A 26635-nucleotide genomic window follows, 5' to 3' on the forward strand; every position below is an offset into this window, starting at 1 on the left:
GATTTTTCACTCTTTAAAATATAGTATTTCTTAATTATTAATAATTACAGCTTGTAGATTGGCTATTTTCATGATTTTTAATTGTTTTTAAATAATAATAAAAAAGGAACATACAAGATTTCCACCCGACAGCGATAATATATAGCCAATATGTTTCTGTATCAGTATATGAGTCAGTTTTTGCAGATTTCATTCTAATTGGCTACTATGCCTGCATATGAATTTCATGGGCCTGGGTAGGTCACCCTGGCTTGGCGGAGATATGCCCTGTTGCGCACACTCGACTCCGCACAGCAGTCCAACAGCAGAGCAGGTGAAAGCAATTCACTTAAACGAGGGCTGTGTTGCGCACCAAAAAACTGTCTAAATGTGGATCCCCAGTTCAAATATGATTCTTTTGGGGGGTCACGGCCTGAAAAGGTTTGAGTACCACAGCTTTTATGCAGTGAACATTACATGAGCGTAACGTTTACCGTGGTGAAGTGTTGAATATTCACCCAGCTGGGTTTAACGAAATGAAAATCCGATGTTTCCTAAACGTGCTGTCACAGATGATCCGACCATCTTATAAAAAATGTAAGCATATGCCAAGATAACTGAGGTTATATAGCTGATTCTGAGCTAAACATATTTGTTTAATTTCGAAGTTTTTATATTTAAACTTTATGATGAAAGGCCGCGGCGGCCACACACATAGCAGCTGTTGCGCTCGCCTCTCCATGTTTACGTTAATGAGCAGCATGAAACAGCTTGACTGAAGCCGGCTCCGCGCAGCCCGCACTGGAGCGGAGGTTTCTTTGCGGGGGGGCGGACAGGGGAGTGGAAGTTTTTTGGGCATTTCATTCATTTATTTGTCCAAAAAATAAACATAAAATAAAGATTGTCCACGAGTCTTTGAGGCTCGAGTCGAGTCAAGTCTCAAGTCTTTGAGGCTCGAGTCGAGTCAAGTCTCAAGTCTTTGAGGGGCGAGTCAGAGTCGAGTCGAGAGTCTCGTTTTTGGCCACTCGAGTGCGACTCGAGTCCGAGTCCATAACTCGAGTCCCCATCTCTGCCTGTGTAGTGCTGATATAGTAGTGCTCATATGACACGGTTTCACTGTCGTTGAAACCATGGTGCTCTCAGTATGTCCTCAGTGACAGAATGTTGAATGGATATTTGGAGTCATATATTATGTTTAACGAGCCTGATGCCCATTGGGAACGATGCCAGTTGGGAACTACGCCCGTTCTTTTTCCTTTGTACATAGTGTTTTGTAGTTGTTGATGACATGTATTATTGTGTTAATTCTTTATGCAATGTCAATAAATCAATCAAAAATGATGCCCAATGCCCGTTGGTAACTACCATGATGCCCGTAGGGAATGCATGCCCCTCCGGTTATGCAAAACCCATTGTCAGATTACTTAGTGCAGTACCCATTATCGTAGTACTTGGAGGCCAGTCTATGACAACAGTACTATGACGTCATAAGGATGACATCAGGGATCTCCATACATGGACTTAAAAGTTACGCAGGCAGGCAGGCAGGCAGGCAGGCAGACAGACAGACAACCCACCTCTGCAGACAGGGAAGGAATGAAAGACAGAGAACATCAAGAACACTTGCTCAAGGGCACTTTGAGTAGTAGTTAGTGAGCGGTGGACGAACGGGGAACATTACTCATCCACTGGCCCCGCCCACATCTCCTCAGCTGGTACACCAGGGATTTGAACCGGTGACCTTTCTGCTGCAAAGACTTCAAGTTCAACTTGGAACATGTAACATTCTGTAAGAGGTTGTGGGCTTTTTTCCCCCTCTATGTATCCAGGGAAGGGTTTAGAGAAAAATCTACATTTTTTCAATGTATTTCTCTTTCAGACAGACAGACAGACAGACAGAAATACTTGATGTGTATTTTTTGTTCTGGACAACTGCCCTACTGACCGGCTTCACAGTATTTGAAAACTTTAGTTCTAAATCTAGTAGATCTAGAACTACAAGTTTATTACGAGACATACATTAACCAATTAAGCCCTATTTTATACTTAGTCTATTCAAAAACAGCCAATCTACAAGCTCACAACACATCAGATTGTGATGTGTTTGAGCCTGTAGATCAGTATGTCTATCTTAGCTTGGTCTGAAAAACGTTTAAACTGTGAAAGTGGTTAGGTTTGTCTTGAACCAGTGAAAAGTATTGACGAGCTTGTGACTAAATCATAACTGCATCGGATCCATTGGAACAGATTATTTATCTGTTTCCTTAAAAAATAACTCCTTTGGACATGAGTTTTCCACCCGACAGACAGTGCCAATAATGGATGATACTGTGTGTCCATGGTGTACGTGTGATGCCTCAATCTGTGCTGTCTGTGTTTTCTCACATCCTCTGCCCCGGGGCCTTTTATTACGGTCTGAAGTGGAGCTGGAAAGACACAGTTAGACATTATTTGTGGATAATAACACACACATACACACACACACACACACACACACACACACACACACACACACACACACACACACACACACACACACACACACACACACACACACACACACACACACACACACACGCACACACACAGACAAACAGATCACAATCTGCGACGCTCAAGCACTTACTGTTAGTCCTGTGAACTTCCTGTACTGTGTCCATCATAACGCTACTGGTAATGCTTTCATAACAGCAGGCCTTTTAAAAGACAACATCGCTCTAAAAGCACACGCACACTCTGTGTACACACGCACGCACACATGCACGCACGCACACACGCACACACACACACGCACGCACGCACGCACGCACGCACGCACGCACGCACGCACGCACGCACGCACGCACGCACGCACGCACGCACGCACGCACGCACGCACGCACGCACGCACGCACGCACGCACGCACACACACACACATACACACAGTATATTCGCTGTCGGCGGAAACCTTGCATGTCTAAAACTGTTCCTTTTTTATTATTAAGAAAATGATAATAGAATATTGTACAACCACACAGTGACTTGTTGCGTTTTGAGCTTGTAGATCTGCTATTTGCACTACAACACACAACGGAAATGTTTTAAGGTCATTCCGCACCAATGCGACTACTTGCAACTGCCATTTGGGGATAATGGTTGAACGTACTTGCAAGGAGTTGCATTGGCATGGACTGGCCTTTATATGAGGAAGTAGGGCATTAACTACATTTTGAAATATGGAGATACAAGTTTTCTGCCCGACAGCAACACGTTCACACACACACACAAACATGAACACTCATACACACTGTGCTGTACAGATAATTGCATGATACAGTGTGTGTGAGTGATATGGTGCTGTCAGACGAATGTATAGTTATGAACCGCAACCTTTACACTTCACAGGAGATACAACACCCCACACACACGCACACGCACACACACACACACACACACACACACACACACACACACACACACACACACACACACACGGTGGAGATACAACGCTACCTTAGACAGGCTGCATTGACTAAATGTTAATTGGCCGTCTCACGGGACAAAGCGTGTGTGTGTGTGTGTGTGTGTGTGTGTGTGTGTGTGTGTGTGTGTGTGTGTGTGTGTGTGTGTGTGTGTGTGTGTGTGTGTGTGTGTGTGTGTGTGTGTGTGTGTGTGTGTGTGTGTGTGTGTGCCGCGTGCGTGCATGTGATACTTGGTTGAATTGATATAATGTTTTTTTCTGGGTAATCTATCATATTCCGGTGGAATAAATTGGATAATTTCAGATATTCCTGATGTGTTTCAATCTGTGGGTACAATCAGAGCTGTAATTGAACGTGTGCAGTCAGCTGGAATAGAGGAAATGAAAGCAGAGTCGTAGTTAGGCATGCAGACATCCAGTCAAGTGTATTTTCATTTCATTTCATTGCTATATGGGGCTAACCTGCATATCGTCTCTGTCGGGTGGAAACCTCATTATGTCCTAAACTATTCAGGATTCAAATTTTAAAAAAATAAAGTAGTAGATATACAAGCTCCAGCTTGCAGATATGCTACTTGTGATACTTTTGTGTGACTGTATGATCAAGTAGGGCGTCCGTGAGGAGCCCCCACCGGGAGGGCATAGAGACTTGGTCCTACTCCTCCCGCCCAACATGGGCCGATTGTGCTGGACGCCCGACAAAGCCGGATGTGCCACGCTGGATTCAAACCCACAACCTCAGTGGTAGTGGGCAAGCACTTTACCGCTGTTTTTTTTGGGGGGGGAAGAGATTTGGTGTATAGATGGTTTTCTTTGGTCCAAGTATACAAAGCAAAGGGTTTAAAGGGATAGTTCACCCCCCCCAAAAAATCTTGTTTTCTATCAATCACCCCATGGAGACTTGAATTCATGTATATATTTTTTTGTTTTTGTCGCATTCCTAAGCCAATAATTTTATGACCAGTGGACTGGTAGGCAGGGGTTCCGGTAGGAGACACAAAGGAGACTATTTGTGTCTTCATGGGGTGACTAATCGATAGGAAAAAAAGTATTTTGGGGGTGAACTATCCCTTTAAGTGGTTGCTGTTTGCTAGCACGAACGAGAGACAGTGGGCTGGAAGAACTCTGTCACTGTCACCTGTTGTTTTCATTACATCCACTAACACGCTATTAGACACTTTAGGCCCTTTGTCCTGGAACAAACTTCATACAGACTCAAATTGACTTATTTATTTCAGTAAGGAGTTTTAAAAAACTATTTCTGCTGAAGCAATCACTTGTAGCTTTTCCTGGTTCGAGGTGTAGCCTTTATTTGTTGTGTTATAGATTGTTGCTTCTTAGTGTATTTGAGTGTAGGTGAAATCTTTACAATTTCACCTATACTCTCATTGGAGTAATATTGGGTATTCTGTGTGTTACTTGGTTGTGATCTGTACTGTATTATTGTCCTCTACATGTTAGCATGTAGTTATTTGAAGCCACATAATCCTCTGCCTCTTGGCCAGTTCACGCTTGAACAAGAGACCTTGGTCTCAATGTGTTTTTACATATTTACATATTTACAGCTTTAGAATATTCTCAAGGACCTAGATCAGGGACATTACACGTCAACCAAAAGTAAGGAGTACAATTGCACTTGTTTATCCTGTATCCTGTATGAGTTCTCTGTCCTGATTGGATCAAATCGGTATCCCAAACTGAAAATGAGTTTTCTGTTTATTAAAGAGCTGGAGAGACAGGGAGACCCCTGTTATACTGAACAAACACTCTATAGCAATGATTGCTATCACTTTTCAACACTTGTTTTAACACAATAAAACATCACTTACAGCACAGTAAAAGTGAAATCAAAATAATCCTGTGCGGGCAACACATTGTCTTGAATTGTATAGAGTTTGTTGAACAAAATCTTTCTTTTTCAAAAGAACCCATAGCTAATTGATGCTAATTCAAATATCCAGTAACGGTGACAAATGATTGGGTTATTTCAGTGCGTTGAGGTTGTGAAATCATATACTGTAGCTGAATATAACACCCAGAGACATATTGTCTTACAGAACTGTAAAAGATATTCACATAATAGATATACACTGACAATATCAGACTTCATTTAAAGGTGTAGCAAAGGATTTCATTGCTTCTTTGTCAGTGTTTAAAATTATGTTGAGACGGCCGGTACCTGGAGCTCCATTTCTTTTTAGGTTACTGTTAAGTTCTAGTGTTTATTTCCTCTGTAGAAAACTGCTTAGGTTTCATACTTTACTAAAGGAAGACATTTAACTCCATCTAGTGGTCATAGTGCAGTGTTGCAGTCTGGTGGAATTGAAGGCCAATGGTTCTCAAACTTTTGCGAACCATAGGACCCCCACATTGACACTTATTAGCCCGTGGACCCCCATTTGAAAAGATATGCCAGGGACCCCCATAAGAGAAGATTGTTATGCCTCTAGCAGTGATTCTCAACCATTTTAATTTCAAGGAACCCCAGTTTGACATGCATTAGGCTACAGACCCCCATTTAATGGCATTTATATTGTAACGCGGGAACAAATGCCAGCCTATTCCCAGCTACAGTATTACCTACAGCCTATTGTGTGTGTGTTTACTGGACGTAATGTGTTGTTATTGGCTCACAGACACAGCGAGTTCCTATGTGTATCTGTGCAGCCCGCCTGTTTGAGTCAGTTGTCTTCCGGTTTCCAAGGTGTATGGTCGTAGAGTGAATTATCCTCCGTCTGTGCCAGGGACCGCGGACCGACAGCCACAAAGTGTCTTACAGTAGTATATGCGTGAGTTATACTGCCTACCTGTACGACTGCTGTGTTATCGCCGACCTGAAGTGCTGTTACTATGTGCCTGTGATGAGTACTGTAAACCTGCGTTCTGCCAGTAAAACGTCCTGACTGGATAAATCCTTGTTGTGGCATTATTTCACCCACTCGCCTCCAATACCACACAAAGTGTAGCAAAAGTAACCTCGCCACAATATCTCTGGAACCCCAATTTATATTGTAAAATCAATGTTAATTTAACTCTAAGAGTGTACAGGAACGGGTCCATTTGGTTCCTAACTATCCATGATTTAGCTGGGGACCCCCTGGAACTCCCTCAAGGACCCCTGGGGGTCCCCGGACCTCACTTTGAGAACCAATGCTGTAGGCCACATCTAACGGTTTCCATTTCACACTTGAGCCCTTTCTAGCCACTAACGTTGTGAGCTTGTCGAGACTTCTGTACCTACTGGTCCAGCTGTACTACTGGTTTAGTCTTTTCCACAGGTTTCTGGTTGTACTGGGAATGTCTAATACTGTGTGTGTGTGTGTGTGTGTGTGTGTGTGTGTGTGTGTGTGTGTGTGTGTGTGTGTGTGTGTGTGTGTGTGTGTGTGTGTGTGTGTGTGTGTGTGTGTGTGTGTGTGTGTGTGTGTGTGTGTGTGTGTGTGTGTGTGTGTGTGTGTGTGTACTGGAAAGTCTCATACTGGTTGTGTGTGTGTTTTTCCACAGGTTTCTAGTTGTACTGAGATGTCTTAGGGCACGGTCACACCGCACTTTTATTTTACCTATGGGGCGGAATCCAATGCTTTGTCAATGCTAATGCGTGGAGTCATGGTCTTGCGCATCTTTCCGCGTGTAGCGCACACCGTGCGTTTATTTGAAGCAGATAAATGCCCGAGACAGATGCTGATTCCAACCCTCTGTCCAATCGTGAGAGTCGAAGGTGGCTACGGGGAGGGTCCTGAAAGTGAGAGACAGGTGGGTCACAGATTGTGACAGAATGCGCAGGCTGCAAAAGACTGTCGGCCACGCACGACAGTCTAGAGTTTAACAGCGGGCAACCATATTTTGTTGTGACCGCGCCCTTGTACTGTTTTGTTTGTGTGTGTTTTCCTACAGGTTTCTGGTTGTACTGGGATGTCTTATATTGTTTTGTTTTTGTGTGTTTTCCTACAGGTTTCTGGTTGTACTGGGATGTCTCATACTGGCCATATTGACCACGTTCAAAGAGCATGAGAAGGTATCTGCACACTGGCTGGTCATACTGGTGAGTTGACATTTATTAAAGTTTATTTATTACCCCCAGCACCCATATCATGTGGAGGATTACATGACCAGCGCTCCTCTCCACAAGTTGAACTGTGGAGAAGAAAGAAACTGCTTGAAGAAAGAAAAAAAAAAGTATAATCTTAAAATGTTCCCGACATGTGTTTTTCTCTGCGTTCAGGAGACCTTCACCATCTTCCTCTTCGGAGCGGAGTTTGCGTTGAGGATCTGGTCGGCTGGCTGCTGCTGTCGATACAAAGGATGGCGGGGGAGGCTCAAGTTCGCCCGCAAGCCGCTCTGTATTTTAGGTAACAGACCGGAATTAGACATACATTTCTGCTCATTTCATCCAGCTGTTTTTTTTACGGATGAAAGAAAATGCGATCATAACGATCAGGCACACATAAACATCAAAGGGGGCTTGAGCCCCCTGCCCTTTTACCCGTCTGTAAAGTTGTGCCCTCTCCGGACCATGAATTTAGCATTTGCTATGGTTGTAAGAAATGCAAATGCTCCCTTTCCATGCCGTACCCGAAGGCAGCAATGCAGCATTTTATGTTGAAAGTATTGCCCTCTGTGAAATCCAACCGAACGCCGTATTTTTTGAAAAGTCGTGAAAATGTGAATATATATTTTTTTAAAGGGAACATTTTTTATTCAAATCTTTGCTTACTGGGGGGTCCCTATTACAAAAATATTTTTGAGATGGGGGTCCGCGGCCAAATCCATATCCTTGACATAAGAAAGTTTGAGAACCACTGATATAGAAACATACGTATTCTTAAAAAAAATGTAGTATTTAGAAGACTTTTGTAGAATCCCCCAGAAGCAAACTTTTGAGTTAACAATGTCTGCTTTAAAAAGGATATATATTGAAAGATTTGAAAGAGATCAGCAAGCTCATCGTATATCTGCTATTTGTTTTAATAGCCAAAGAATGACCCAGATTCTTTCCCGGTCTAAATGAGTTCAAAATGACTAAGACTATGTGATAATCGCGACAGACCTGACACACCTGAACCGCGATGTCGTTTGCTCTCTCTCGTCTCCCGGCCCGTTCCAGACATTTTCGTGCTGATCGCCTCGGTGCCGGTGGTGGTGGTGCGTAACCAGGGTAACGTGCTGGCCACGTCGCTGCGCAGCCTGCGCTTCCTGCAGATCCTGCGCATGCTGCGCATGGACCGACGAGGGGGCACCTGGAAACTGCTGGGCTCTGCGATCTACGCACACAGCAAGGTAATACCGAGCCCCTACACCAGTGGTGGAAAGTAACTAAGTACATTTACTTAAGTGCTGTACCTAAGTACAATTTTGTGGTATTTGTACTTTACTTGAGTATTTCCAATTTCCCAATACTTTTACTTATACTCCTCTACATCTCGGATCCAAATGTTGTACTTTTACTGCACTACATTTATTTGAAAACTTTAGTTACTAGTTACTTTGTAGATTTTGATTATTTTTTACAAAACATACATTAACCACTTCAGCCCTATACATTTCGGCCATTTGAAAATAGCCGATCTACAAGCTCACGATGCGTTGCGATGCGAAACATTGTGAGCTTGTACTGTACATCAGCTATTTAAAAAAATATTGTTTTACATTTGAAAACTTGAAATGGGACATTCTGCATAATGAGTACTTTTATTTTTGGTACTTTAAGTACATTTTGATGTCAATACATTTGTACTTTTACTCAAGTAAATTTTGAATTCCGGGCTTTTACTTGTAACAGAGTATTTCTACATTGCAGTATTGATACTTCTACTTAAGTAAAGCAATTGAGTATGTTTTACACCACTGCCCCCTACACCAGGGGCCGCCTTTTACTCACACAGCAAGGTAAGAGTTGTCATACCGTCCCTCTACAGCAGTGGTTCTCAAAGTGGGGTCCGGGGACTGTCAGGGTTCCTTATGGGGTTCTAAATGGACCCTTACAAGTCTGTTACTCTGCACAGTGTACAAATGGAACCATTTGTACACTGTCAGAGTTAGGGGGGGACCCTTACGAGTCCATTTGGTTCCATTTGCACCCTCTCAGATCATCCACGATGATGTCCCCTGATGTCATCGATATGATGTCATAGTACTGACGTCATAGACTGGCCCAGCAAGTTGGTCAGAGTGGCGATTTTCCAGAACCAACGTGTGTGGCAAGTTGGTGTCGGACAGTCAGACGTAGCTTGAGGACAGGCATCCATAGCCTATATGCAGGCTATGTATGCCTATGTATTTTGATAGTGATTACAATGCATTTTAATGGTGATTTTAAAGCATTATAACAGGATTATAATTTCTTAATTAACATAGAAAGTGTCATTAAAAAAGGATAATGTATTATGATTGCATTATGAGTACTTATGAGTGCTTATAACTGTAATTATAAAGTGTTATATGCATATCACAATGCATTTATACTTGACCTTATAAGTCAATATAGAATGCTTTATAATGTGTTATGACTATTGTTATAAAGAATTATGAATATTTATGAGCTCTTATAACTATAATTATACAGTGTTATAATACAGATTATAATGTATTATAAGTATGTTTATAAGGCATTATAGACATGGTATGCATAGCAAGTGTTACCGACCTTTTTAATACCTCAAAAGAAAAAGACCATTAGGCTACTCAGGCATCAAAAGTAATAAACAAACTATAGGCTACTATAAAAACTGGTCAAACATTGGGCAAATAGTTGAATAATATAAGAGGCTACAGATCAGCTTGTAGATCAGAACCGAGTCAAACAAAATGTAATGCTTCAACTCCTACACATTCCAAGTGCTTGTCAGGGTGGGGGGTCCCCGGTTCGAATACGATCATGTTGGGGGGTCACGGCCTGAAAAGGTTGAGAACCACTGATATAGAGATCCCTGATGTCCATATAGAGACATGGTGATGTCATCACAAACTTTTGCAAGCTTGTGGAAAGCAGACGTTTTGCCAACATCGAAAATAAGAGAAATCGTGTCCAAAGTTCAAGATGGCTAGTTTTAAAAGTGTATGACATCAGTCAAACTTTATCACAGAACACGTTAGTTAGACCGACCGCCATATGCTTATGCTAATATGCCATAAAAATAGCTCCCCTGACCGGAAGCGGAGGCGCAGCGCTAAATGCAGTGCACGTGCAGCTGAGTTGCTGAATGCCGGAATCTCCGTCCATGTGCATTTTCCCCCCTCTCCTCCCCTCCCCGCATATGTCTGACCAATTGACTTCAAACTCTGCGTGTGCATCGCAGAGGACCTGAGGCGGGAGTGATGTTCCAAGTGGGACGTCGGTCGGAACCAAAAATCCACAAATCTCTGTCTGTCTGTCTGTCTGTCTGTGCCCCTTTTATGCCCATATATGGAGATTCCTGATGTGATGACGTCATAGTACTGACATCATAGATTGACCTCCAAGTACTGGGTACAAGGGGTATTGCATAACCAGAGGGGCATGCGTTCCCAACAGGCATCGTTCCCAACGGCTATCAGTCTAGAAAATCTATTATTTTGTTTATAATGTTTTACATTAATTATATCAGTGGTTCTCAAAGTGGGGTCCAGGGACCCTCAAAGTTCCTTGAGGGACCCTTAGAATAAGGCCCTGAGGGACTTCTGTCAACCATATAAGGTTTAAGAGGTTACTTTTCATATAGGAGCTGATAACAGTGTGGTACAGTACATCCACTTAAACCCCAGCGTTCGTATTGTGGGGAAAGCTTTCGCAGGAATATAGCCGATCGACAAGTCCATCTGCTATTTTCAGCGAAAGCTTTCCCCACAGTAACAGAAAGCTGAAAATACAGTTTCACCTTATTCCTGGCCATGCCCACTGTGGGCGTGGCCAGGTAGGGGAGTAGGGGAGGTGGGGAGCATTGATATAGAAACCTAGATACCTCATTGGCCGCTGCAGTTCGTTGGAGCGACCTGTATCGCGGCCGCCATATTAGAGGGGGCACGCTGCCACTCAAACTGACTACTGGCCAATCACAGCGCGTTGACTACTGGTCTACCGGTCTATGGTGGGAAGCCCCATACCTGTGAGTTTCCTGTTTACCAGTGTTGCCATGTCTGCTTATAACAAGCTATTTGGGGTAGTCTAGTTAAGTGTCATTGCTTAATTAGGCTTGCTTTTCTAATGTTCTAATGTAAAACCAGTAGTTCCCACATTTTTTCACCCCCAGATGAATATGTATTTGCCCACAGAGTCGCAGACCCCCATCTGAAAATAAGTGGTGCCAGGGACCCCGATACAAGATCTGTGTTGTTAAAATGTTTCAAAAATATTCAAAATATTAAACTTTTTTTTGGTGAAAATAGCAGATCTGCAAGCTCACAACGTGTCGTGATGTGACACATTGTTAGCTTGTTGATCTGCTATTTTCAAAGAAACGGTGTACAGTGGTAAAAATGAGCCTAGTTGCTTCCTTTGGGCTTGTTTTCATAGACCTGGCTGCTTGTTTCTTTTGATTACCTGCATGCTCACTTCCTTACTAGGGAGGAAGTGAACAGATATTAAATGAAGCAGCACACAGAGACAAGCTCAATGGCGCCCCCTGTAAGAGGCACTGGCGGCGCCCTGGAGAAGCTCAGGAATAAGGTGGATAGAGCCCTGAGGGACTCCGGTCAACCATATAAGGTTATGTTATCCGTACAGGAGCTGATAACAGCGTGGTACATCGGCTTCCTGTCGCTGATCTTGGCGTCCTTCCTGGTCTACCTAGTGGAGAAGGACGACGTTTCCGTGGACGCGGTCCACGATCCCGACAACCCCACGGCCACGCCCACCACCCAGGACTTTGACACCTACGCTGACGCCCTCTGGTGGGGCCTGGTAGGTACTGCAGGATACGCTACTTTCAGCAGCAGGGGTGTCCAAACTTTTTTCAAATATCTGAAAATATGAAAAGACCTTAGGTGATTATGTCCTGTCCTACTGTGCCTTTGGACCGTAACAAAGTCACATACAAATGCATCACATTACAAACATTTTATTTAACTACAGTACAATAGTAGTCCTTTCTAGGCAGTGTAACCACATCAAATGTAAGCCTCATCTGTGCTCATGTGTGAACAAATAAAAAACATATCAGACCTTCTCCTAAGCCTTTTTTCAAATGCATGCACTGTATTGCAGTTATATTTCTTCTAAGTCTTAAATTAATCAAATAAAATAGCAGGTTTCTTCCACTTCTTGAGAATGAGATAACACAAGGAGAAGAAGCAGTTAGGAATCCTTACAAATTATACTGACAAATAGCCTATTTGCCCAGGTAAATGTAACAACACTCAGAAACTTCAATTTATGAATTTCACATGACTATACTGGAGGGACATAAATAATATCCTACATGTTAGGAAGGAAACCACAGTCCATCTAACTTTCTGCCTCTGTGCCAATAAAATTGTTTTCAGTATGTCTGTTCAAGAGATATTGGATGGGGTTTATTTCTAATCATTCGAGTGTCACTGAAACTAACTTGAAGAACTAATCTCTCAAAATCCATCCATCTATCTCTTGTAGTTAGGCTATGCATTTTGTCATCGTGATCTCATTAATCGTGGTGTTTTCAGATCACATTGACCACGATCGGCTACGGTGACAAAACTCCAAAGACGTGGGCTGGTAGACTGTTAGCTGGCACCTTCGCTCTCATAGGAGTGTCCTTCTTCGCTCTGCCTGCAGTGAGTATGTTTAATACTGTCTGTTTGTCTGTCTGTCTGTCTGTCTGTCTGTCTGTCTGTCTGTCTGTGATACTGTCATGATACTGACTGTGTGTGTGTGTGTGTCTGTCTGTCTGTCTGTCTGTCTGTCTGTCTGTCTGTCTGTCTGTCTGTCTGTCTGTCTGTCTGTCTGTCTGTCTGTCTGTCTGTCTGTCTGTCTGTCTGCATGATACTGACTGTGTGTGTGTGTGTGTGTGTCTGTCTGTCTGTCTGTCTGTCTGTCTGTCTGTCTGTCTGTCTGTCTGTCTGTCTGTCTGTCTGTCTGTCTGTCTGTCTGTCTGTCTGTCTGTCTGTCTGTCTGTCTGTCTGTCTGTCTGTCTGTCTGTGATACTGTCATGATACTGACTGTGTGTGTGTGTGTGTGTGTGTGTGTGTGTGTGTGTGTGTGTGTGTGTGTGTGTGTGTGTGTGTGTGTGTGTGTGTGTGTGTGTGTGTGTGTGTGTGTGTGTGTGTGTGTGTGTGTGTGTGTGTGTGTGTGTGTGTGTCATCAGGGCATCCTGGGCTCAGGCTTGGCTTTGAAGGTTCAGGAGCAGCATAGACAGAAGCACTTTGAGAAACGTAGACATCCAGCCGCTGGACTCATCCAGGTGAGAGAGACACTACTTGTCTGTCTGTCTGTCTGTCTGTCTGTCTGTCTGTCTGTCTGTCTGTCTGTCTGTCTGTCTGTCTGTCTCTATGACCGGAAACGCTTACTTTCCCCACTGTCAGTCTCAATAAATAACCTTCATTAACCTTCGATGAAGGCCATAGGCCCAAACGCATCCCTTTCTAAATGCACTTTTTTCTAAAGCACTGAAATCTCAATAATAACTTAAAACTCTCTTTGACGAACCTGTTGATTGTTGTTTGTCCTCTCCCAGTCTGCCTGGCGATACTACGCCACCAATCCAATCAGGGAAGACCTTATATCCACGTGGAGATTCTATGAAACTATCATCTCACTTCCCTGCTTCAGGTAAGTGTTCTAATCTGTTCACCTTTAGCATCTATTGACCGACTATTTGTGTACAAACAGTGGGACTGCACAGAGTGCACGCGCGCACGCAGGTTGCATGTAAGCGATTCCCAACAGCTCCCCAAACCTCAGTAGCGCTCAATTCGGTTCAGTCAACATCCTGTTTGTGAGCGCTCCCGAGCGAGACACTGGGAGAGCGAACGCCCGCTTGGCACCCAGTCGACTAACCACAGCGACTGGAATCGCTTACAAACAATAGAAACCAAGCAGTTTAATAGGTAGGGTAAGTGATATGTTTTGGTTAAAACAAAACGTTAAAGCACTATATTGTGATTGTAATCCTTACTACTGTATAGAGTTTTTGTTCAGTAACAGGGGTCTCCCCGTCTCTCCAGCTCTTTAATAAACAGAAAATACATGTTCAGGTAGGTGACACAATCTCGGCCAATCAGGAGAGAGTACCCATTTATCAGCTTAACTTTTATAGTGTTCCAGTTCCAATTGAGTTCTCTATCCTGATTGGATAAAATTGGTATCCCGACCTGAAAATGCATTTTCTGTGTAACACATTCGGTGTATATTCATAATGTACTCACCCAGTGCCAGCGATTTTCGTGTTTTATAACCTTTTCAACCGGTCACAGATTTGTTATATCGATTACAATCCATTGTCTGACCGTGTTTATAAACAAACAGGACAGATCCACCAGCCCTCAAAGGGTTAAGTGTTCAAAGCTGAGCCGTGTGACGTAGTTTTCAACAGGCCAAACAGGCTGCAGGCGTCATATCCGTGGCTGCGATCGTATTTCCTCACCGCAGGCCATCTTAGCTTAGCTTAGCTTATGATCGGGTTTCAGACCGTTGGTAAACACAAAGGGGATAACTGTTCGTCGTCCAGAGAAAAGAAAATATAACCGGAGCTCTCCGTTCGTTTTATTATACCGTGTGAGGTAACTGGTTTTGCCCTGTTTTTGCCTAAAAATCAAATTTTTCAAGCTAAAACCGGAAACGGAACCCGCTAATTCTGCATCCGGGTGAGTGGGAAGTGAGTGGAAAGGGAACCCAATGACGGACTTTACAGAGAACAGCGCGATCGTTTATTAAACCACAGAAGGACCACTTCGCGTAGATCTACGTTTTTTTTTATTATTCCTCCGCACCGGGAACAAAATTGCAGCTGAAGGTTTGATGGAATGCATTTTTACACGACTTCCATTGCATCTTATGAGCAGTCAGGTTCTTTTGCAACATGCCTGCGCGCATGCTTGTGTGATATCTTGTGTGACGTGGTGTGATGAGCGATCTATAGCAGTGGTTCTCAAACTTTTTCATGTCAAGGACCCCCAAATTGTTATGTATTTGACCGCGGACCCCCATCTCACAATATTTTGTGCCAGGGACCCCATGCAAGATTTGTGTTAAAAAAAAATTAAAAAATATTCCAAATGCTAAAACATTTTTGAATTGAATGCAAAGATTAACTCATTTTGCTGGGAACCCCCTGGTACCCCCCCAAAGACCCCTGGGGGTCCCCGGACCCCACTTTGAGAACCAATGATCTATAGCACATATATCATGCAACACATCTCTGAGTCTAATCAATATGGAACACAGTTTAAGGCCCATTCACATTATTATGAATAGCAGGTTTTGCACACTGTTCAATTGAATTCGGATCGGAAATACTCAAGTAAAGTACAAATACCTCAAAATTGTACTTAAATAAATGTACTTAGTTACTTTACACCACTGACTACAACGTTGCGCTCAACGAAGCCATGAGACTGGCGCACAATGCTGTGAACAGCCCCTAGATCAACATTTACACAGTTCTAGTTGTTGTATTCAATGTTTTTTTGTTCATCTGCTAAGTTGGTGCCAAGGTCAAAATGTTGTTATCAAATTGTTGTTTGTGTCATTTTTCATTTGCCTCATTTCATTTTCATTTTCAGTTTGCATGATTATCATTAACCTGAATTGGAGACAATGGTTTCCATGGAAACACCGGATGCCGGGATGCATTAGATCTATGAGGTATAACAAGATGTCACCTGGTTGCATTTGTTTTATCATTCTAGATCAGGGGTTCTCAAACTTTTTTATACCACAACACCCCATATTATGAGGGATTTTTTTTGGGCGACCCCATCAGCTTCTGTAAGGGCTTGTGTGTGTGGTCTTGTTGCTGCTTGACTGTTCTCGGTCAGTGTTTGAGGAGGATCAGTGTGTGTATGAGGAGTCAAGGAGTTTGTTTGGTCACGACGACGACCTCACTTTTTCCCGCTATTTTTTCCTTTTTTGCTGTTTCTTTCTTTTAAAAAAAATTGCTTATTTGGTTGCCACTGCGCGACCCCAACGGCACCCATAGTTGAGAACCGCTGGGTGGCTTTACTTTGATTACATCCTCCTATCCTCCTATAATTCTACAAAGCTCTGTCTGTGCGAGTGTGCGGTGAGCCCAAAATCTCTTGCGCGGTTCTCCTCAGTGGCTGGAGCAATTGATCTGAATTTGGACACAGCCATTGACCATAACCATGGGCACGGAACACCGAAGCCCGTTTTTCGCTTTCCCCAAATGTCAGCTGTTTATTAGCGTTTTTGTGTTCACTGGCTCCCGGGTTGCCAAATCATGTGCGCGAAACAAGCGCCGGTGTTGCTACTTCCGTGAAACAAGCATGGGTGCTCATATCCCCGCACGGGTATGGTCTAGTTTTAACCAAATTTTTGCTATTTCTGAAAATGCTTTGAAAACATTTGAAGATGAAACACATTTGGAAGTTATTGAAAATGTTTAAAGAGGATTTATGAAAATGTATACTTTGCTATGCGACAGAGTATGGGCAAATTGTTGTTCGGGTAAAGGGGGACTTGGATTCAGTAATCAGAGACAGTGGCTACTGAATCCTAACAAGTTTGAGTACCACATCTGTAGAGAGCTGGAATGTTACATTTGAATCTAACCTGAACTTTGTTTCCTGATTGCTTGATGCACTTTTTCCCCCATCTCTCTGCATCCAAAAGGAAAGATGACACCATGGCAAGGTAGGTCACCACACTTTGATATCCACTTTCTGGGTTATGCCTAATTTATACTTGTATATAGAGCGGTGGTTCTCAACCTTTTCAGGCCGCGACCCCCCAAAATAATCATATATCAACTGGCGACCCCACAAAGTAATCATATTTCAACTGGGGACCCCCACCCTGATTAAAATAGTACAATATACAATATTTGGATCCGAGATGTAGTGGAGTAGAAAGCATTGGAAATTGGAAATGCTCAAGTAAAGTAGAAATACCTCAAAATTGGACTTAAGTACAGTACTTAACACATTGTGTGCCAAAAACGGTCCGGACCGTTTTTGAACAAGGGGCGCCCTAGCGCAACTTTGGAATCACCCACTGTGCCTCTAAAATGGAAGGGACAGATGTGGATGGGTGCCAAAAAACCTGGCTTCTGTCCACTCCCATTCTTTCTCCTTGATAAAAACCTCTGGATCTCCTTAAGTTTTTACAGTGGTGAAAACGAGCCATTTTCGGAGCGCGATCACTCCGCAATGGCGGCTCACGTGAGAGATGTTATTGTTCCAGACGTTAGACGGGACCATCGACCATCGTACACGCACCCTTTGTTTACATCCGCGCCCTCGCCGTGGCCACTACAGCGCTAAACATATCAGCGTAAACGGTAAAGAATGCCACTATGTACCCTGTTTTAATAAAACTCTGGCACTTAATGTGTTAAGTACATAGTTACGATACGATACGATACGATAATACTTTATTGTCAGTTTGCACTGAAATTTGTCTTGCGACCCAACAGCCATGTATGCAACATATAACAGTACACACATTTGACATGACACAAGAAAACAACAAAATACATACATAAAGACATGCAAAGACAAGAGCAATGTCCACCACTCAGCCTACCCCTGGCCTATAACTCCTAATTAAGCCTCAATGTCGTCTGATGGACAAAGGACCTCTTCAGTTTGACCTTATTGTATGTAGGAACACCGTATCTCCTTCCTGAAGGCAGCAACCTATATTCTCCATACAAAGCATGGCTAGTGTTTGAAGTGATATTCCTTGCCAACCTTATCATACTGTTATTATACGTAGATGTATAGAGCCTCTGAAGTGGTTGTCCAACAATCTTTGAACAAATGTTCACTTGCTGCAGCAGTTGTGATTTTAAAGCTACAGACAGACATCCATACCAGGTGGTACTACAGTACTGCTGGAACTACTTTCCACCACTGAGTAAACATACATTTTAAAATGTCATTTTTAAAACTTTGTGAAAACAGTGAACCCATTTCTATTCAGTGCAGCCATTAGCCCCCACGAATGTCAACCAGAGATTTATGCAAGTTGTGATCTAATACAGGAAGCTATTTATAAGAAAGTGATGGGGAATGGCCTTGTGGGGGGTTGGGGGGGGGGGGTGGATTGGAATGGGGGGTTGCGGGGTATTCCGGGAAATCTTCATTAGTCGTTGGAGCTGTTGAAGCTCATTGAAATAATTCAAATAGCATCATGACAGTTAGACAGACAGACAGACAGACAGACAGACAGACAGACAGACAGACAGACAGACAGACAGACAGACAGACACGCAGACACACACACACACACACACACACACACACACACACACACACACACACACACACACACACACACACACACACACACACACACACACACATACACACTAACACACACTAACACACACTAACACACATTAACACGCACGGCCGCCATCCCCCGTCGCGTTCTTTATAAATAGCTTCCCGTATTAAATCGCCAGTGAAATCAATGTGTGTGTGTGTGTGTGGGGGGGTGAAGTGGGGGGGGGCTAATGACTCCACTGAATACATGGGATCTGTGTCATGATCCATCCGACACACACACACACACACACACACACACACACACACACACACACACACACACACACACACACACACACACACACACACACACACACACACACACAACCCATCATGTGCTCCGCCAAAAGAGATTAGACCCTCGGTGACATTCAGGGAGAGGAGGGCTGCTTGCGAAAAGTCCTTATTTAGAATCCAATTAGCGAGTCCATTAGTTACGATTCAATTATGACTGGCGCTTTAAGATCGCCCGAGCGAGGCGGGGATAATTACAAGTAAATGGAAGGTCTTTTAATATGGTTAATATGTCTTTCTTTCTTTCTTTCGTATTTTATCTCTCTCTCTCTTCACGAGGGCAGGATCATGTGTCTACTTCAACAACATGTAGTTAACCCTTTCAATCCGGGAACGCATCTGTGTCATTTTTAGATCTATTTGGCTATTCAAAACAAAAGTAAAAAAACAGCAGATCTAGCCGCGCTATGATCTGCTATTTTCTTTTAAATCGTAACATTTTGTGCAAATCTTTGAATATATATATATATATATATATATATATATATATATATATAATATATATGTATGTATGTATGTATGTATGTATGTATGTATGTATGTATGTATGTATATATGTATATATGTATATATGTATATAAATCCTAAAAGTTTTCCGAAAAACTAATGTTGCTATAATATCAGTGGTGCTCAAACCTTTTTCCTGTCAAGGACGCCCCAAAATTATATGTATTTGGCCACGGACCCCCATCTCAAAATAGTTTGTTCCAGGGACCCCCAGAAGCAAAGCTTTGCGTTAAAAACGTTGACTTTAAAAAATATATATAAGATTTGCAAATATATAACGATTTTTCATTTTACTTTGCAGATCTACAAGCAAAGCGGCACTTAGTGTGAGCATATAGATCTGCTATTTTCGAATAGCCCAAATGAATCTTAAAATGACACTTTCCCCGGTCTCAATGGGTTAAGAGTGATTGGGTCTTATCGGCTCGGATGATGATGTCACTCGGTCTTGTTGTCACAATGGGAGCATTGACCCCGCATGTAACTATAGACGACCGCGATTCATTAAGCTGACTGTTATCTCGTCTCTGTCGGGGTGGAAAACCTCATTATGTTCAAAACTGTTGCTTTTCAGGATTCAAATTCAGTGGCGGAAAAAGCACTCAATCCTTTTACTTAAGTAAAAGTATCAATACTGCAATGTAGAAGTACTCTGTTGCAAGCAAAAGTCCGGAATTCAAAATTGACTCAAGTAAAAGTACAAACGTATTGGTGTCAAAATGTACTTAAAGTACCAAAAGTAAAAGTAATAAAATGTTTGAAAATAGCAGATCTACAAGCTCACAACGCATCGCATCGCAACACGTTGTGAGCTTGTAGATCGCCTAGATCGCCTAGAGGTGCCTTGGTGTTGAAAGCAAGCGAGTTGTTGTCCGCACAAAGTTTACAATGGACGGACAGCAATGTTTTTATTGACTGACACAACATTTTGTGGTTAGGTTTATGGGTTCGAGTTATTTCAAACACTGTCAGTTTTTATTTGGAATGGCAAAGCATTCTCTCTCCAAGGAAATGTCGGTAGTCGGGCCGGGCCAGTGTGCAGGAAATAATGAACGGATTGCAATACTTTCACATTCTATCAGTAACATGTTGGTGATACTTATGTCCTTCAAATATGGTTTTGTTGAAAGGCAATCAAAGGCTAGAGCTCATGATTCAAGCACATCCAAGTGTTCAAAGTATGCCTTAACGCGCCATGCTTCGTTTTGAGCCACATACGCATGCATGCAGGCTGGGTTATTTGCAGCAGGCACATTGCTCATACGAAATACAACATTTAGAGGTTAGGTTTATGGGTTCGGGTTGGAGTTATTATAAACAGTTGTCATTTTTATAAAGAGGGGAGAAATCGCTATGATCCCATTAACTTCAACAATGATGGTCTCCAGGTGGTCGGAAGCTGTGAAGACCTTCTCTGCCTGGGGGAGAAAGGGTGAGAGTGGTCAATTTAACCGAAAACTTAAGGTAGGGATGGTATGATGATGCCTAATTTCATTTGGACCAATTTTGACCAAACGTCAACATGTGGCGTGAAGGGGGGGGGGGGCAAAAAAGTCACAATATGACTTTCGGGGAATATATGATTTATGTCGCTGAGTCGTCTCAAAGCGGACTTCGCAGCGCTCGGCACGGCGACTCGCTCGCTTTAGCTCACTTTTTTGGGTCGGATGGTCAAAAACGCTGAGAACTGGACTTACGCGTTGCTGTAACGCGGAAGTCCTGACAAGTCAAGATGTGCCTTATTTTTATTTTAGTTAGGGTTGAGTCCAGGATGACTCTGAGGTACTTGAATAATGTTACCAATTCAAGCCCCCCCCCCCCCCTTTGCCCTCTTTGTGAACATCATGCACACAGTCTTTCTGGTGTTTAACACATTTTGGGTGGGAACCCCTATTTGTAACTATACCTTTCAGGACGGGAACCCCTTTTGGGGTTGTTGTTGCTATGTACAGTATATAGCAACATACATTTCTTGTTATTTTTGAATAAATATTTGAAGTTTTTCAGAAAACTTCAGGATTGAGAAGAAGTTTTTGGAATCGGCCTCAGGTCTAAATGGGTTAAAAGCACATATTAATCAAGGGCATGAACATTTTGACACACATCTGGTTGGTCATTGATGTATGGAAAAAACTAAATGGGGCCCAGTATTGAACCCTGTGGGACCCCAACAGGGCAGGTGAGGTAGGGAGATTTAACACCATCGATACAGACACATTGTTCTCTGTTACATAGCTAAGATTTAAACCACTGTGTAGCCTCATGAGAAAAATTAAAGTGTGTTAATTTGGACAAAAGAACCTGATGGCTGACTGTCTCAAAAGCCTTTTTTAAGTCAAGAAACATGGCAGTAACACAGGGATTCTTATCCAATAGACCCTTTATCCTCTCAATGAGCACACGATTGGCTGCTTCTGTGGAATGGCGGGCACAGAACCCAAACTGCATGGGATGCAGTGGGGAATGACCTTTGTCAAGATGTTTAATGGTCAAATTGGCGCTACATGTCTCTGCCACCTTTGAGATGAAAGGGAGGACACACCGATGGGCCTGTAATTGCCCAGTTCAAGTTTAGAGCCAGATTTAAAAATAGGTGTGATGGTGGTCGCCTTCCACGCTGATGGAACTGTACTACGTATGCCTGATGGGGTTAGGGGAGATGTGTTACATTACAAGACGCAACAAAACGTGTTGTCGACTTGTACATCTTCTATTTTCCCTGAATGCTGCACTACATGCCCAGAATCTGGACGCTAGATTCATGTGGTTAACCACTTGCAACCCTATAGCATCCCTATTCAGGTTTGGTGTAGAGGGAAACGAGAGCAGACCAAGTACAGAGCTAAAGGTCAATTTGAGTGCTTAAGTGGTTTTAAATCAAGACATTCTGTTAATACTGAAGTAAATATACTTAGCCACTGTCCAGCACTGCCCCAGAGCTGACCATAGGTCAGTCGGATGGATAACGGAGCTTCAGTTACTAAAAGCCTAAAAAGCCGAAACGCCAAGGAACCCGGCTGGAACCGGACGTTCCATCCGTCCCTTTGGTCCTGACAAGTCTCCAAACGCGTCACCCTGCAGCAGTGGTGGAAAAAGTACTCAAATGTTTTACTTAAGTAAAAGTATCAATACTGCAATGTAGAAGTAGCCTATTCCGTTACAAGTACAAGTCTAATGTACTTAAAGTACCGAAGGTAAAAGTACGAAAATGTTTGAAAATAGCAGATCTACAAGCTCACAACGCGTCGCGATGTAGATCGGCTATTTTCAAAACCAAAAGTGGTTAATGTATGTTTTATAATGTAATCATTTATATCTGCAAAGTAACTAGTAACTAAAGCTTTCAAATAATTGCAGTGGAGTAAAAGTACAATATTTGCCTCTGAGATGTAGTGGAGTAGAAGTAAAAGTATAGACAATTGGAAATACTCCAGTCAAGTAAAAGTACCTCAAGATTGTACTTAAGTACAATACTTGAGTAAATGTACTTATTTACTTTACACCACTGAATGGGACCAAATGGACCCTTACACAGGTCTGTAAATGATAGTCGCAGACTCTCAGAGTTGCATTAACACAGGATTTTAACTGTATAGCTGGGGGTATTAAAGTATTAAGGTATTAAATGGGGGTCTGGGAAAGTTCTAAAGGTTGAGAATCATGGAACTAAACAATACTGGAACCTTCAATCTACACTGTAAATTCCTCAGTGCTCATTTAACTCTGAGAGTGCACAAATGGAACCAAATCCACCCGTAAATCAGTGACAGTGGTTGAAAAAGTACACAAATTCTTTACTTAAAGGGGCATACCACTCATTTTCAACATTGAACCATGTCTTTAATACACTTTTGGCTCCGCCCCCTCAGCCAAAAGTACAACCTGCGTATGTCACTGATCACATGACGTCGATCAATTATCCAGTTAGGCAACATAGAAGGGGTTGGGACTTTTTTCTTATTTCCACAAAACAGCTCTAAGGTGTATTAAAAACATAGTTCAATGTTGAAAATGAGTGGTCTTCCCCTCTAAGTAAAAGTATCAATGCTGCAATGTAGAAATACTCTGTTACGTGTTGAGTTAAAGTCCAGAGTTCAAAATGTACTTGAGTAAAAGTACAAAAGTATTGGCATAAAATGGTACTTAAAGTACCAAAAGTAAAAGTACTAAAATGTTTGAAAATAGAAGATCTACAAGCTCCCAACGAGTCGCGATGCAAAGCGTTGTGAGCTTGTAGATCGTCTATTTTCAAACGGCCTACTGTAGGCATAAAACAGAGCTAAAGTGGTTAATGTATGTTTTATAATATCATAATTTAGATCTGAAAAGTAACTAAGTTTTCAAATAATTGTTGTGGAGTAAAAGTACAATATTTGCCTCTGAGATGTAGTGGAGTGGAAGTAAAAGTATTGGAAATTGGAAATACTCAGGTAAAGTACAAATACCTAAAAATTGTACTTAAGGACAGTAGTTAAGTAAATGTACTTCACCACTGGTCCATTTGGACCGCCTGGCGGTCCCCGAACATGACACGTTGAGAAACCAGTGTCCTGACCTGAGTGGCCGGAGTGGCGCGGCCGTTCGGCTACGACGCCCTGGCACCTACGCAACGCTGCCCTCTAGCTCTGATCTGCCGCGCTGACAGCCTGCTAAGCGTCGAATTACCAACACCTGAATTACTGCCTGGCGGGCGGCCGAGAGAGAGAGAGAGAGAGAGAGAGAGAGAGAGAGAGAGAGAGAGAGAGAGAGAGAGAGAGAGAGAGAGAGAGAGAGAGAGAGAGAGAGAGAGAGAGAGAGAGAGAGAGAGAGAGAGAGAGAGAGAGAGAGAGAGAGAGAGAGAGAGAGAGAGAGAGAGAGAGAGAGGGAGAGGGAGAGAAGCCAGTGGTGGAAGAAGTTCTAAGTTCTATCAATACTGCAATGTAAAAATACTCTGTTACAGGTAAAAGTCAGGCATTCAAAATGCACTTGAGTAAAAGTACAAAAGTATTGGTATCAAAATGTACTTAAAGTATCACAAGTAAAAGCACTCATTATGCAGAAGTTCCCATAGCAGATCTACAAGCTGTGAAACGCATTTTGTGCTTGTAGATAGGCTATTTTCAAATGGCCGCAATGTAAATAGTGGTTAATGTATGTTTTGTAATAATAATCCGTAACTAAAGTTTTCAAATGAGTAAAAATGCAATAATTGAATCCTAAATGCAGTGGAGTAGAAGTGAAAGTATTGGAAATTGGAAATACTCAAGTAAAGTACAAATACCTCAAAATTGTACTCAAGTAAATGTACTTAGTTACTTCCCACCACTGAGTACAGCGATATGCGATCCGTGGTTGGGAAGCTTTGGAGCCTGGGCATCGTGATGTGTGAGGAGCGACGGACTGATGCGTTTGGACCTCAGCCCGCTGCTGATACCAACAGCACTATGAACAGCGGTAATGATGATAATGAAGGTTTATTTATCTCCACAATGCGTTTTATCTACCGTATGCATGTCCTGATGTCCAACAAGGCTAGAGCAAGCCAGATGGCTCAATTACATCATAGACTGGAAGGGGATCGCGTGTGTGTGTGTGTGTGTGTGTGTGTGTGTGTGTGTGTGTGTGTGTGTGTGTGTGTGTGTGTGTGTGTGTGTGTGTGTGTGTGTGTGTGTGTGTGTGTGTGTGTGTGTGTGTGTGTGTGTGTGTGTGTGTGTGTGTGTGTGTGTGTGTGTGTGTGTGTGTGTGTGTGTGTGCGTGCGTGCGTGCGTGCGTGCGTGCGTGCGTGCGTGCGTGCGTGCGTGCGTGCGTGCGTGCGTGCGTGCGTGCGTGCGTGCGTGCGTGCGTGCGTGCGCGCGCGCGCACGCACGCACGCGCGTGTGACAGTGGTGGAAGAAGTGGTTCTCAGATATTTTACTTAAAGTTGTACAATGCAGATTCACAAATAACGATTTCTAGCAACCTCTGCTGGTCACTACCGTCACTGCATACAATTTCCGTAGTCCTCGATTACCCAGAATTCCATTTGTTTTCACCGGAAGCCGGAAGCGTTTCAAAAAGCGATCTTTTAATTGTTTTATACTATCTGCGGATCGTTTCTCTTAGCCAGTGGATCATTAGTTACCATGAGCTGTGCTTTCTTTTTCTGTTCTTTTTTGATCTTCCAATCCTACATTCTCTTAAAATCAGCGTGAGGTTCCTTTTTGTTATTAGCGCGGTAGTTCCTGGCCAAACAGGAAACCGTTGCGGTAGTTCCTGGCCAAAACCAGATGACGTCATTTTCCCGGGAAAGTCCCCCCCGACAGCGTTCAATACAAAATATATAAATAAAAGGCTTCCGGGGGTGAAATTCATGGAGTGGGTGTTGTGAAACTTTTCACTCACAAAAGATATACAATTTAACTTTAGTTTTGTTGAAAACGTTACCTAGTATTACTTTAAGTAAAAGTATCAATACCACAATTTTTTTTACATTAGCCACTTGAGCCCTATCGTCCCTATTCTGAGGAGAACTTTAGCCAAAAATAGCAGCGCGAGGCGTTGTGAGCTTGGAGATCGGCTATTTTTGGCAAAGAGGCATATAGATGTAGAGGGGCAAAAGAGCAGACCAAGTTAAAAAAAAGTTGAATCTGAAACTCAATTTTATACAATATAGAGGGGGTCCCTGCTTCATCTCTCTCTCACCTAGGGGGGGGGGGGTCCTTGTCCTGAAAATTGATGTCCTCACAAGTATACTAATACAATGTGTGTGTGTGTGTGTGTGTGTGTGTGTGTGTGTGTGTGTGTGTGTGTGTGTGTGTGTGTGTGTGTGTGTGTGTGTGTGTGTGTGTGTGTGTGTGTGTGTGCGCGCGTGCGTGTCTGTGCACGCGCATCTTGGGAAGCCTCCACTCGGAGAGTCTTGGGGGAGTCGGTGTTAAGTACCGGTGTTAGTTTTTTTTCTCCCACTCTGTTGTGTTGCCTCGTTTGAGCCAGACCGTGTGATAATCACGTCCAATTTTCCTCTCCTTTTGTGGCCGCGTCTG

General features: G+C 42.9%; 1 protein-coding gene across 1 annotated transcript in view; it reads left to right on the forward strand.

Annotated features, from left to right (window-relative positions):
- kcnq3 (potassium voltage-gated channel, KQT-like subfamily, member 3) overlaps positions 1 to 26635 on the forward strand; it is a gene marked incomplete at both ends in the record, with an annotated part of 204083 nt that overhangs the window by 158623 nt on the left and 18825 nt on the right. The window contains 7 exons of the mRNA XM_080439974.1: positions 7389 to 7479; positions 7660 to 7786; positions 8542 to 8714; positions 12136 to 12312; positions 13053 to 13163; positions 13694 to 13789; positions 14063 to 14157. Of these exons, the coding sequence (XP_080296100.1) occupies positions 7389 to 7479; positions 7660 to 7786; positions 8542 to 8714; positions 12136 to 12312; positions 13053 to 13163; positions 13694 to 13789; positions 14063 to 14157 (870 nt within the window). The remainder of the gene's footprint in view (positions 1 to 7388; positions 7480 to 7659; positions 7787 to 8541; positions 8715 to 12135; positions 12313 to 13052; positions 13164 to 13693; positions 13790 to 14062; positions 14158 to 26635) is intronic.

This window comes from Gymnoscopelus braueri (genome assembly GCF_963280865.1).
Source record: "Gymnoscopelus braueri genome assembly, chromosome: 10".
Lineage (NCBI taxonomy): Eukaryota > Metazoa > Chordata > Actinopteri > Myctophiformes > Myctophidae > Gymnoscopelus > Gymnoscopelus braueri.